The sequence below is a fragment of the Acanthaster planci genome, linkage group LG13 (assembly GCF_054643075.1).
Source record: "Acanthaster planci isolate LZ-2023a linkage group LG13, COTS_SCS, whole genome shotgun sequence".
Classification (NCBI taxonomy): Eukaryota; Metazoa; Echinodermata; class Asteroidea; order Valvatida; family Acanthasteridae; genus Acanthaster; species Acanthaster planci.
Genome location: NC_141789.1, coordinates 7693104 through 7708450, shown reverse-complemented (window position 1 = coordinate 7708450; position 15347 = coordinate 7693104). Strand labels below are relative to the sequence as shown.

Here is a 15347-nt window from a genome sequence, read left to right as displayed (position 1 = left end):
TTTAAGCTGATGATTCCCCTTTATTGGTAAAGTCAGGACCAAGTTTCAGAACAAAAACTTGCTCCTATGATGTTGTTGCTCCCCATAATGTTTATATTTCAACACTTGTGTAATTCCCTTAACCTGGTAACCACTTTGCATGCTTTACCAAGTTACGCCCTCACAATTCGGTTCCAACTGTATGGGAAGGTCTACCTAAATATATACATGTACTTGCATGTGTATATATGCACATGTATTTTGTCATATGCCTTACGTGTACCTTTTCAAAAAAGGAGGTAGATACTCTGAAATCTACATCTGTCCTTCTTTCTATGAAATAAGAGCAGGCAAGATTTGGAAATGATTCCTATTTTCTGGATTTTAGATAAATCTGGGTTTTTTTGTGGAAATGTTTTGAGTTTTGCATCTGAATATCATGCGTTGCCTTTGTTGACATTTTATAGGCACCATATTCTGTGCCTTTGCTGTATCAGAGCCCATGATTACAAAAACCCCAGCAAACAAAGAAACCAACCCCACCTAGCATGATCCATCCCACCCCAAAAAGTTCATGGAAATATTAAAGCACTGAAATAATAGATAGTTCTGCTGAATAGGAAGAACATGTCCCATTACTACACTGACCAAGCAAAGTGTGCATTTTGAGGTAAAAGTTGTGAATATTTTACAAACTTTGGCCACCAGTACAAAATGTTGGTCAACATTTGCAAACAACAGAAATGTCTACATTTATATATATAGTAACTGGTTTGAACTTGTATATTTACAGATTCTTGCATCATGTAGCTATGACAGCACCATCAAAATGTTCCATGAAGAAGACGACGACTGGTTCTGTGTTCATACATTAGCAGGCCATGAGTCAACTGTTTGGGGAATAAGCTTTGATAAAACGGGAACAAGACTAGCATCTTGCAGTGATGACAAGACAGTGAAGATATGGCAAGGCTGTCACCCTGATTGTCAAGATGGTAAGGAAAGTTATCACACTAATGACATAAGAAAAGTCCATGTACATGTGTTAAGTGTGTATGCATTTGACTGCATGCCTGTGAGATTTTGGTACTTATGCATATTAATTTGAAAGCTTCACATTTGCCTAAATAATGTAACGTCTTTTAAGCGGGAATCAGGTAGTTTGGGATGAGGCAAACTAACAGGAGGATTATTACAGTGGGCCAACCATGGGGAAACGCAACTACATGTAGTAAAGCATTGTTCACTGTTGCTGGCTGCAGCGGCCTCTACCAAACACTTTGTTACATCATTGCCTCCGTAACCACTTGCTGCCGGTGGCAGTTATCAATATTGATGAGCTGGTCCAGGATAATTATCATATTTTTCTGTTTTCAAAACTCCTTAAAAATTCCTATCTTCATTTACTGGACACTTACAAGCACAAGAAAGACTGTTCAGTGTCCACTTTAGCCTGACAGACAAAGTCTATTGACACAGCTAGGCCTTGCAGCCTTGTAAAAGAGCCCAGATTGTGCGGTGTTACATAAGTTTCTTTTGTTCACAAACCTGGCTCCGTGCGCTGCTGACATCTTTTCAATAGGGGCCAGATTAGCATGCAGCAGAGCTGTGTGGCTCATCGCTGCGGTGATAATCCGCTTGCTCTAAATGCTATGAAAGGATGTGTCCTCATTTCAACAAATAACAGATTTCATCTGTATGAGCTTAACAGTTTCAAAACTTCACTTTAGATAACAGGTAATAGCAACCTTAAAATAGCAGAAAAAAACACAACTCTGAAATAGGAGATAAGTCTTGAAGGTTTGCATGGTGAAGAGGTATAATAGAAAATAGGTTTGCGGTAGCACCATGGACGTATCTCTTTTGTGAGTATTTGCGGTTCTGAAAAGAACCAGTGGTACTCGACGTTTCGAGCAGTATGCTCTGCTCGTCATCAGGAGAATGCTGGATACTGACTGGGAGTGGAGCTTAAGTAGTCTGGTGGAGGATTCTGGAGACAGGGATTAGTCCGATGATGCGTGAAGGCGGGAAGTCTGGAGAATGGTGCGTGATGCAGTCCATCATATGAATCTGCCATGCGAGAAACTTGACCTATTTCTTCACAGCACACACATTCAGGAACAGTTGCCATTGCTTGGCAACCACCACAAACAGACCTAGCAGTGAAAAAATACTTTTAGGCTTACTGAATTTTTAGGGAAAGAGCTCCATAGGCAGACAGAAATTTTCAGATCAGTTTCATTTTCAGTCTTTCAAGCGATGTCCGTTTATGGAACTCTTTCCAAGTTATTACTGAGACATAAAAAATTACATATCATTCCCTGAAAAAAATAAGCCAGAGCCCCCAGAAATTGTGATATACAAGTAGCCTGGAACTAGGAGCATGGAGCTATAAACAGCTTCATGCTAGGAGGCATACGTGTACATCAGTGTGTGCATGCACATTTCAAGTAGGGCCTACATGTACATGTATTGTAAACTACACTTGCCGCTTGAATTTAGTTTTTAAGACATGAAATTGTTCATGATGTGCTAAAGCATGTCTGAATAATCCTGAAGCACAACAAAGATTTTGGACCAAAAAGCAATGGCAACACTGGACTGGCTGCAGAGCGCAGACCACACTTTAAACTATACTAGGTTGAAAGACGTTGAAAACACAGTCAAAGGAAATCTGGGAAACATGGCGTGCACCCACATCATGGTCCATGCACACGAGGCATACAATGAGACATTGAATCTTTCACTGTTTTATCATTAACCTAAAAGGAAGCCCTTTTTCAAATAACAATCATTAAAAAAACTCCTCACCAATCGATGTTACTGAGGCGTACCTCCGGATCTTCGTCCTACTTGTCAAACAAGGAATCACTGTTAGAATCGTCCAAAACTTCGGGCTCAAACATATTCGACTGAGCCCCAAGCAGGACCTCCTCTTCATTACCACTTGAGGTGACTTCCAAACAATAACTGGCCTGATCAGATGTGGACAAATCTGAACTTTTACCGTCGAAATCCGATGAAGATCATGAAGCTTCATCCAAATTCTCATGTTCTACCATGTTTCTGTTAGAACAGATTTAATGTGTACCTGAGCACAATGTCATGTTATCGTTTTCATGACATTTTATCATTAAATGATCAAATGCTTTATTCTCAGTATTCCATGTAAGTGTTCAGTTGGTTTGTCACAGATAATTTCATTAATGAGATGCAACAGTGTGTTGTTCGAATGCCTAATTAATGTTAAGATATGCCAACAACAGCTAAAACCACAGCACAATAGAAGATGTACATTAGTGCATGCACAGGTTATGCATACTCAGTACATGTGTAGTAATGCATGTGTAACGTATGTTTCACTGCCATAGGCCGTGTGGACATTTAGTTTCTGCAGTTGTGCATGCGCAGCAGCCTTCAGTGTGCTGGCAGCTTGCAAAAAATACTAGCAGACGACAAAAGCGATATTTTCTTGTGTCGGAGGTCCTATAATAAATTGTTTGCCACTTAATAACAAAGCCCCTGGAAGGGGTAAAATTCAGCAAGTGTGTGAAAGAATTATGACATATCTCTTCTGTCAGAAAATAAAATATTTGAAATAAGCAAATTAAAAGAAAAGTGACTTTTCACGAAAGAAAACTAATCGAAATCATGTTCAAATTTTGTTGAACTATGCAACATTTCAAACTCCTTTTTGAAATATTTCTCCAGTTTTCCCAATGAAAATTGCCGTACTGCCTAAAGGACCAATACTTGCTGACATGGTTATGGGTATTTTGTGGCTGGCAAGAAGTCTGATGTTTGAAAAGAGTGTAATTTTCCAGACCTCCTTAATAAGCAGTGTTTATACGCGAAACACGCCACCAGTCGGTACTTCTAAGACACTAGCCACGTCGTGCTGGTACGGGGTGCCTGACCGATTTCCAGGGATTTCACAGACGAAGCCTTAGGCCACGGGTTGGCAAATTACCCTTTCAAGGCGGAATGCCAGCACATGTATTTGTATAGCGAGCAACCCGCTGCAGTGTTCTGAGTCACAGAAACAGACATTCGACGATACAATGTCCGGTGTAAGACGGACGCATTACCATTCCTTGGGGTCAGTACGGTGTTCTTGCGTGGTTCAAATCAACTTTACCCAACAGTGTTGCCAAATCTGTGTTGTAAACTTGAAAATCGTTCAGGTAAATACTATTACGCCCACAATGCTTTCAGTCTCGTGACAATTGGTCCGAAATAAAAAAAAGGTCGCAATATATATATAGTGACATTTTTCAATATATATAGTGACATTTTTCTGTTTACCTGTTACATCCGCCCAGTGGAACCTGTCATTGATATGGTCTTAAAATAATACACGTATTTACTTGGTAGGCTACTTGTGTTCTTTAATTACTCTTGGAAACTGAAGAATGTTTTCTAAAAACAAAATCTTGTCAGATTAGACAGGAAAAAATTGAACTACATGTAGAAATACCCATGCTTTGTCAGAAAATGTGCTGTTACATTGACTTTGGCTAAAGTGAAACAAATTGACTTGTAGCGTGGCGTGGGGGGGATTTGCCTGAAGAAATTATGGAGCACTCAAAAATTAAATTTGGAAAAAGAGTGTGATGCATTTCATCGATATCCCTATATATGTGAAACATGTCTCTTAAGAAAAGTACTGATTTCTTTTTTATTATTGCAACCTGTCCTAAAGTGGACATTAGTTGGCTGAATGAAAGTCCAAAGACCAAAGCTCCGAATCAGGAGTTGAAGGTGAAAAGACCCAAAGGCCACCCACCATTGAAAGACGTGTATCTCACGATTGTCGATGAAGCACGGTCCTTCATTAACAGGTTCAAGGCAGATAGAAGACGTCAGGAAGAGACCGGGACTTGTGGGTCTACATTGAAACAACTTACTCCACAATGTCCCAAATCTGCAGACTGAAAGACCAAATTTAGGTAAGTGGTAGTATAACCTTTATAATAAAGTATTAAAAAGATCCGGGAAATGAATTTTTCTTTCTTTTTGTGTTATCTCTGTACTCTTCTTCCATATATGAAGACTGTTTGACATCCTTTTTTTGAGTTACGTGCACTGAATGTTGCATTTTTTCAAACATTAAAAATTGACCAAGCAATTCTGGACAAGTGAGAGTGCTTTTGCTTTGATGTAAATCTAGGAAGACATGGTTCAGGTTGCATGTTTTCATGTTCAAATTATGAACCCCAAATTTGCTATCTTGGAACACTTGGAGGCAAATTCTGTGGTTATTTTGGCAGCATTCACTCGGCACAGATGACAAGCATGGTTTAACAAGCTTTCACCAAATGTGAAGTTTTAATCCTTGCCAGTGCAAGGTGCAATACAACAACAATACACAATTTGGCCACAACAATAAGAATTAGCAGCAATATGCTAAACAAGCAATACAAGAGTCCAAGGAGGTGACTGCAAACCTGAAATACCAACCCATGGATGCGAGCCAGCATCCCCGGCGATAGCTGCTCGTCCGTTTGCGCCGGCCCACTCGTGAACTCCCCAAATTCGGCAATGCCACCCCCATCCTTGGGCTTAAACTATCCAGGTTGCCATTCAAGGCAGTCTGACAAGACGATCCCCGCTCCCAGCCTAAAGGTGCTCATCAGTGGTCCTTTGTGCCCGAACCCCTGCCAGCAAGATGAATAGGGCGGGAGGAGGAGTGCCGACTGTACCAAGCGAGAACCTGGCCAAAGTGGTCATTATTTCATTGCTTGTGTACCAACCACCAATAGATACAAAGTAATACTTTTCACTGCACATGCTCCAAGAAGTTGGCCAGCAGCCCTGGCAGCTAGCCAACCTCTATGTGTAAAATCCTGCACTACTTGATGACCTTGTCGTGACCTTTCACAATTTGGTTTTGCAAGTAGGGGCACAAGCCTTTTGGTGAAAAGAATCACACTTGCAGGCAAATTCTGTGGTTATTTCAGCAGCATTCTTATTATTCGCTCAGCACAGATGGCAAGCATGGTTTAACAAGCTTTCACCAAATGTGAAGTTTCAGTACAACAATACACAATTTGGCCACAACAATAAGAATTAGCAGCAATATGCTAAACAAGCAATACAAGAGTCCAAGGAGGTGACTGCAAACCTGAAATACCAACCCATGGATGCGAGCCAGCATCCCCGGCGATAGCTGCTCGTCCGTTTGCGCCGGCCCACTCGTGAACTCCCCAAATTCGGCAATGCCACCCCCATCCTTGGGCTTAAACCATCCAAATCCCATCCGGAGTGTTTCTTTTTGGTTTTTGTTTTGTGGTCTGAATACTACCGACCACTTGAACCTTTGACATTGCCATGCCGTTATCTGTCAAAAACTTCAAAAACAAAACTGAATTGCTTGATGAGTAGCAGCGATTTGTGGAGACCACATTTAAAAGGCCACACGGTGCCTTGGGTGAGAATCGGACAGTAAAAATCTCCATTATAAAAGCATTTAACACTAAATCACTGATTAATTCCAATAAATGTATATCCAACCTTTACCTTGGTGATTTAACTTTGACTCCTTAAATCTTTGTAGTAACACTCTTATCGCTCCAAACTGATTAATTTAACAGACAATGCCTTTCTGTTTAGTTGTGCAACTATGCTATGAGCTCAATGATAATACCATCTAATTTTCAAGTGCCCCCTTTTATTAAGCTCCAACATTGAGCTTGTAGCCCAAAAGGTTTTACCCATGTAGTGTTGAAACCTCCATTACTGAACCTTTTAAGCATTGCAATCTGATTAATGCCAAAACTAAAGTCTTCATGCAGACCTTAGGACAAATGCTAAGTCGATGATAGTTCTCCTAACAATTCTCAAACTCAATACTTGCTAAGCTCCAACTTTGAGCTTGTTCCGTGGCTCCCTGAACTAACACTTGTGTCACTCCAAAGCAATTGACTCAACAATGCATTTCTTCTTGTCACAAAGCAATAATTATTGCTACCATGTTAAAGACGAAAACAATTCTCACAAATGTATATGTACAACAATGCTGGATTATGAATAGGGAATTGCAACAATAATGCAGCTTAATGATATGACAGTAATAGTACTCGTGAAAATTCTCGACTGGCTACTTTGCTAAGCTCTCTTTAATAGAACTTGCTCAATCAGGGTATGACTGCCCATCTGCCCATAACCTCTGCTGAGGCCTCGTTCAGTGCTGCTGTGATGGCCGCTCCCATGTGAAAAGAGTGAGTTTCATATTGTTGGGCCACTAGACCTGCATGGCACAATGTTTTGTGCAACACTGCTGTGAGCTGACAACGGGGAGAGAGGTTGACCGTCGCCATGACAAAATAAAGGAACCACAATTTGTGGTCTCACTTGTAGGTATTGACCAATGGCAACCACTGGAAATACCCCCCCTGGTCATGCTGGGATATTAAGGGTCAGTGTTGATCTGTTTTGGAATAGCAAATGCCCACAAGTAGTGTAGGCCCATCAGTTAATTCAATGTCCGATCGAGCGAGAACTTGGTACGTTGATCCCCCTTTGCCAGTGACAGTGAATTCTCCCACTCTTAATAGCCCAGTGTTAATCTTGCTTCAGCCCGAAAATCTCCAAACACATTCACTGCCCCCTCGTACACACCTGCGGTGCCTGGAGTTAGCAACAATTACTTGATTACTTGATTAGTTACTTGATTTTGTTTGCTTTTTTCTTCTTTTTTTTATTTTGATCCCACCGCTGCCACCAAAAACTGTAAAGGAATCCATGAAGGACCCTGATAACAAACTTGAGATCAAAGAAAATAACTGAAATATATGATACTTGGCCAACTTGCCAATCCGCAGAAATCTTTCAGTGGCTTGTTTATTTTCTTAAAAAAAAAATAAACAAAATCAAGTAATAATCACACAGGAATATGGCTATAGAGGGAACAAATTAACTACAAGTAGTTGCTCCCTGCACCATGCAGGGTGCAATGACATTAAATATGCTCCTGCACATGCTGGCCATTTTAAATCACACACATGTGAACATGTGAAGACAAACTACCCAGACCTCAAACCCAAAGCGGGCGTCGCCCCCCCTCCCGAAATGGACCTGTAACAGAAAAAAATACCCTGGCCACATGCACAAGAGCATAGCAATCCAGATATTAGGAATGGCTGGAGCGGAATATCCCAAGTTTTTGTTAAAGAAACAAACACAAAAACTTACATATAAAAAAGACACAGGAACATCCCAGTTGTAGATGTTCCCCTGACCCTCCCAGTCAAAGAAGTCCCTAGTAAGAATTTTTACACTCCAGTTTTATAGATAGCCCAATGAATGCAAACAATAAGAGTGTGGCATGCCAAGTCCCAGGAATCTTTGTACAATAGAAGATCATTGAACCAAGGTAGAAGTCTCCAGTAGGCTAATTAACTTAACAATGAAAGGTGTGGCATGTTGGACTGTTCCATTTAGTGGAACTAAACTTAGTTGTATAGTCCTACATTTAAATCCGGATCAACTGATATGGAAAGCAAACGGCACATATACATGTACATCAAAATATAACAATTTAAAATAAAATATATAACACACAACAAAATTAATATAAAACTAATTTTGTTACAATATTATCCGTAAAAATACAACTTGCTTCCCAATTAATTTATAATCCCATATTTCTGTGGCTGCTACTATTGGGAACATCTCCTTCCAAGCAATCGAGTATGTCCCGTTTGTGACCTTGGCTGGCCACTGGCCATGAAACCATTTACCTTGAAGGTAGCCCCCATAGCCAATGCACCCACTGGCATCAGTGAAGAGTTCAATTTCCTGATTTGTCCTCCACATTTGGTAAGTGATTATAGCTGTGCCATTAAAGGCTTCCAAGAATTTACCCCACATGGTCAAGTCGGCTTTAGCACCTTTTGACAATTGGATCCCATGGCTGGTATCCGTTTTTGCCATAACTTTGAGAAGATCAATAAGCCTCCTCAGAAAGGCCCGGCCTGGTTTGACTGCCCAACAGATGAAACTTACTGAACCCACGAATGATTGTACTTCCTTAAATGTAACCATGGTTGCGTTCTTAACTTTGTTTATCTTTTGCTGAATTTCTGTCAGCTTCTTTAATGGGACGCGAACCTACATTTTTGTGGTATCAATTTCTAGCCCAGGGTATGTTAGAGACTGTACTGGACTTTCCCATATCTCTTGTGCAAGCGGGATGCCCAAGAACTCACACATGGCTATAAGATCAATGAACAGCACCCAGCTTGAGCCTACATCTCGCCCGCTTTTACCGACACAAAAATCATCCGTATAGTGGATAACCCCGTTTGAGTGAGAATTTCTCCTGACTACAAATTCCACAAACGTGTAAAAATTTTCGAAGTATGCTGGTGCACATCGGGCACCCATAGGCAAGCATCTGTCAACATAGTACTTCCCATTGAGTTTCATGCCTAGCAACTGAAAGTCTGCCAGAGAAATTGGCTGTAAGCGAAAAGCTGATTTTATGTCGGCTTTAGCCAGTAGGACGTCATTACCTAACTTTGCCGCCAGGTCTACTGCATCATCCAACTTACCACATTGAACAACACAATTCTCATCCAATATAAAAATTGTTGATGGAGTAGCCCAGTGGCTACGACAGGTGGTGTATCATACGGTATTCCCCATCTGTTTGCTTGGGCACTAATCCAAGGGGATTAACACGTAAGTAAGGGGTAACATACTTTCAGGACGAGCGTGCAAGTATATACAACTGAATATCAGGAATGTGTCAGTCCAAGAATCTATGGACCATATCTTTTGAGTCGATTCTGCCTGCCTCAACACAATGTGTTCCCCATTTTGAACTAGTGACAAGTCCACAGGATTCCTGTTTTGGCTCACCCATCCCAAGCTTGCACTACCCTTTTGTTTCTGTACGAGGAGACTGAAATCAACAAATTATCCTTTCCAAATTTTGTCCCGAACATTTTTCGGTACTCCAATGCCTAGTAGATCACCTTTTAGGGAAAGAGGGGCAACCATTTTGACTGGATCATGTGTCCTGGCATCCACACTATTTTGCCCCATATCAGTAGTTAGACCTACATGTAGCTAGACTGCCCTTGTCCTGTCGGGGATGTGCCCACTGCCAGCAATTCAGCCAGATAGGGAAAGAGTTGGAGTGTTGCCTGGGAAAGAGGATTATGTTGCCTCCCACCCCCTTGTGCTGGGCAGGAGTGAAACTAGTGAATTATCAGGCCTAATGGACTCCTGCCCTCCTACGCTCAAACCTCCCCCTTCCCCTTGAACATCTGGGCCAACATTACACGCATATCCATTTAGTGTTGATGGAGGCTGCTCACGTGGTACATGAGGCACTTCACCACTGGCGTATCCGGACTGTGGCTGGGTTGATGAAACGACTGTCTGGTTGGCTGCACAATGCCTGCTACTGATGTTCCTGCTCATGTTGCCTGCTGACCGTTGGGGGGGGGGTTGAGGGCAAACTGTTGGGATCTTGTGGTCGAGGCGAGGCCACATCATCAGAAGTTGATGATGTGGGCCCGTAGAGTGTAGTCGGGGTAGGACGACCTTCCTCACCTGAAGAAAAGGTCCGGTGGCATGGCTGGTCAGCAGCCCGGGAAGATGTGCCTTTCACTGCACCATCAGCGTGGTCAGCTCCGCGTCTGCTGTTACTCGTAGCTCTGACCCTCCTGTGTGTGGTTGACCGAGCATTGTCCTGGTTGTGTGGCCCCTGCTCTTGGTACTGTTGGTGTCCTTCGCTGCTGCTGGGGCTTGTGGCGCCATCACAAGTCGTTCCTTGTGAATTGTCACTCCTCTGGGTTGGGCCCAGGGCGATACAGGAGGTTTCATTGTGGTTAACCTTAGCCTCTGGTTTCGATCCCCGCTGAACACAGCGAGTTAAACCAACGCCATGTTTTGTTCTTTTCCTGGGAGACCCCAGCTGATCCTTCCTCGGCCGGCCCTGTTTACCCATCGCTAACAGAGCTGAAAGGTGTGGATGTTCCACCTTCATGTATGAAGTATTCATATTCATATTTTGTTAAATCAATTTGCAGCATTAAGCTGAATTACATGGTTTTTAACATTCATACAAAATAGCAAATAAAAATCACAAAATATGATAAAAAATAAATTATTAAAAACAAGAGAGAAACCCAATACGACATGAGTCCATAAAAAACTTGATAGGTAATTTGATTAAGAAGCTTAGACAGAAAGGGTATTGCACTATTACCATACCTGTTGGTTTTGTAATGAGGGATCCGGTAATTATTGGAATTTCTAAGAGATATACTATGGGCACTTCTATTTTGGGGAAACCAATTTGCATATCTGTTAGATTTTATACATTTATTAGCAAATTGGGAGCAGAGTGACATCTTCCAAACGTCTTCCAAAGATTGGAGGCCTAATGAATTAGAAGCATCTACATATGAGACGTAATCAACTCCAAGGATAATACGACCGTGCCAAATGGGAGCTGCATACTCACAAATAGGGCGAACATAACAAGTGTATGCAGAAACCATGTCATCGATAGGCACACCAAACTTTTTTGAGCGACCAAGCATGTATAGCCTATGACTACGACTACTTTTTGAGACCATGTCATTAATTTGAGACTGCCAGTTAAGATTAGATTGGACTATCAGACCCAGAAGCCTAGTTTCAGACACCACCTCAAGCTCAGCCCCTCCAATATTAACACATGGTGGTTTAGGTGGTATTTTTTGAAAACAGATTTGCATAACCTTGCATTTGGAAGGGTTGAGCCCAAGGTGGTTGTTCTTTGCCCACGCATCCAGACTATCAAGATCCCGTCCAATCGGGCTAGGTTCACTGGCAGGACAGACCTCTGCAAAGGTTAAATCTCTCGGAAAATGGCACCCAATTCAGTGTCGCAAACATACTTGCTGAGGGGGTGAGAGAGGATTTGAGGATTATCCATGCAGCTCTTTTCAGACATTTGTTAAGAGTGGTATCGTGGGATGTGTATCTTCCTCTCCATACCGTGGAACCGTATTCTAGAGTTGGAATAACTAAGCTAATGAAAAGTGTGTGCAGGCTACTTTGTCCAACGTAGTTCCGGATTCTGTTTAACATACTTAATTTAGATGAGACTGTTTTTCTTACGTAATCAACATGTGGGCCCCAACTTAGTGCTTCGTCAATAATAACTCCCAAGCATTTGCGAGATTTTTCTTTGACAATTGGGCTATCAGCAATGTAGAGGTTCATTCAATTCTGTATTGGCAGTTTTCTGCCTTGAGCCAATAAGCATGCATTTGGTTTTGTTTGTATTTAGTTCAAGTTTGTTTCTTGAGCACCAATGTAGAATTCTGTCAAGAGCTCCATTCAGATTCCTTTCTATTTCATTAATATAGGAGTGGAGTCATCTGCATATGTATACAAGTTACAATTTGATGGGATACAGGATGGCAGATCACTTGTGTAAATAATGAATAAAAGCGGTCCTAAAATCGAACCCTGTGGGACACCAACAGTTAGTGGCAGAACCTTTGATATCTCACCCTCAGTATTTACCAACTGACAACGATCGCTTAGGTATGATTTAAACCAACCGATTAGTGAAGTAGACATGTTAAGCTTTTTCAATTTTTCCAGAAGAATTTCATGGTCAACACGATCAAATGCTTTACTGAGATTTATAAATACACTACCTGTAACTTCTCCATGCTCCATAGCCTGGAAACACCTATTTGTCAAATCGTGTAGGGTGGTTTCAGTTGAGTGCAAGGGTTTAAATCCTGACTGGCAACTAGGAATAAGGTTATTTTCTTCAAGGTAAGTGTATACTGACGAGTGCACCCACCTTTCCAAAATTTTAGAGACAGTTGGCAGTATAGAGATAGGACGACAATTGCTTATACTATATTTGTCTCCGCCCTTGTGAATTGGTGTCACCAGAGCATGTTACCAGTCTTTGGGATATCTCCCACATGTGATGGAGAGGTTAAAAATATGTGTTAGACATTTGGTAATACATGGAGAAGCCATTTTGATCATTTTTATACTTATCTCATCCGGACCTGTTGATTTCACTACTGACATTGATGGTATTTGCTTTTGAACAAATTCTTCTGTAATGTGAGGTATCACTCATTCATCCTTGGAGGAGTCATGGATAGGAGCATCAGCATTATCGGTTTTTCCAGGCTCGTACAAGGGACCATTATCACGTTTTCCAATTGTAGAAAAGTGTTCGTTAAATATGTTACACCCGGGGAAACCCACTGAAAGTTACCCAGGGGTGTACATTAATCTATCTCCAGTATTTTGTAAAGAATGAAAGCAATCAGACACTGGTTGAGCTTGGTGTAGGGTCAATGTTCTGCACTCTTTGAAGTCTGGGGATAGAATGGCTATTTACATTTACAATCCTTCTGATACAATTGCTGTTAGGAAACATCACATCTTAAACATTTAAGTAGGCATTATAAAATTCCCTATGGGTTGTGCAAACAGTCTCCTAAAATCTTAACAAGCTGATTTGAGTCTTAAAGCCAGATTAAATGTACCTCATCTGCATGGCTAAGCATTGTAAAATCAAGGGAGTTATTTTCCAAAAAGAGCAGTGGAAGCCTGACCACTATCAGAGGGAAAAAGCTGCACACATCCTTAAATCTGCTCTCCTAGTTACACCTTACCAGTCTAATCCCAGTTTCTGCGTGACTCACTCTAATTTGTTATGTGTGAGTGGTCCTGGCCATGCTTTCCAAAAGACCGTACTTCGAACAAAAGACCAGGCTGCTGGGCATTCCCAACATTTTTCACTCTCAAAAGTGGTGATAATCCAGCCTTGTTTTGAAACTGTATACCAGGGTTTGGGTCATTTATAGTGAGCGGATTACCACCGCGGACAAAAGCGCTCCACCTCTGCAGCGATGAGCCACACAGCACCGCTGCACGCTAATCTGGCCCCTATTGAAAAGAGGTCAGCAGTGCACTAAGCCAGGTTCGTGACAGATATACAACACCGCACAATCTGAGCTCTGTTTACAAGGCTGCAGGCCTGGCTGAAATACTCGGGCATCAATGAAGGTCACCTGCCAACTTAGAGTAGTGCCTAAAGATTACTTTGTGCGACTATAAACGACCGTTAAATGAAATGATGAATTTTTGAAGGATTTTGAAAACGGAAAAAATGATAGTCATGCCGGCCCAGCATCATGAAGTGGTTAAAGTTACTTGCCAACTTACCGAAACAAATACTTCAATGAAGTTCAAACCAAATGATTTGAAATCAACAATAATATGTTAGGTACATTATAGAACACAAGAAAATAATGTTCCTCAAAAGGTGATCATGTCGAAAATGTATACATCAGAAATATCCAAACCAATTTACAAGGACTTAGCCTTAATGGATCAGTTGTATGGAAATCTAGTCAATATCACATCATTCAATACAGAAAGGTAATTGCTCGGCTAATGATTCAGGGTCATAGATTTCCTTGCAGTGTGGCCTGACCATGTGCTCAGTCAAGAACAAAGGGACTTCAACTCTCCTCCAAGGTTAAAACACTAGTAAAGAGAGAAGTCAGTTCTCAATCAAACTAATCAATCAGGACTGAGATTCCTTACATTTACATGTACCTTTCAATCTAGCAAGTATGAGTAAAAGGAAAATTAAATGGAACATACCTGTAAAGAATGAAAGCAATCAGACACTGCTTGAGCTTGGAACACTTTTCTGATTCTTCGGGAGAACCTCCTTTAGCTTTTTCCATAGCATGCCCGAATTGCTTTTGTTTGTTTCTATGGCTGACATGAAGTATTCGCTTTTCTTTTGACATATTTTCTTAGTCACCGTGTAACACAGTTTTCTGTAAGAATCCCAATTTATATGTAAACCTGTGCATTTGGCGAATTTGTGCACACGATCATGCTGCCTCATAAGTCGAACAAGTTCCAAATCTAGCCAGTGTAACGAGGCACTCCGAACACATTTAGTTTTAATCGGAGCGTGGAAATTGATAACGTTCATAAATAGGGAATGCCAACGTCATGACAATTTAAGACATGTTGCCATGGTGCATTAATGAGATCTTCCTTTAGAGCATCATTGTCTATATCTTTAACCACTTCATGCAGGGGCATTTTTCAATGTTGATGATGCTGGGCCGGCATGACTATCATTTTTTCCGTTTTCAAAATCCTTCAAAAATTCATCATTTCATTTAACGGTCATTTATAGCCGCACAAAGTAATCTTCAGGCACTACTCTAAGTTGACAGGTGACCTTCATTGACGCCCGAGTATTTCAGCCAGGCCTGCAGCCTTGTAAACAGAGCTTAGATTGTGCAGTGTTGTGTAACTGTCTTTTGTTCACGAACCTGGCTCAGTGCACTGCTGACCTC

General features: G+C 41.3%; 1 protein-coding gene across 7 annotated transcripts in view; it reads left to right on the top strand.

Annotated features, from left to right (window-relative positions):
- ciao1 (cytosolic iron-sulfur assembly component 1) overlaps positions 1-15347 on the top strand; it is a 118033-nt gene that overhangs the window by 64616 nt on the left and 38070 nt on the right. For all 7 annotated transcript variants that reach the window (XR_002598595.2, XR_002598594.2, XM_087145218.1 and 4 more), the window contains exon 4: positions 773-974. Coding sequence is in view for 5 of the 7 variants with exons in the window: in XM_087145218.1 (XP_087001344.1) it covers positions 773-974 (202 nt within the window). In the remaining 2 variants the exon portion in view is untranslated. The remainder of the gene's footprint in view (positions 1-772; positions 975-15347) is intronic.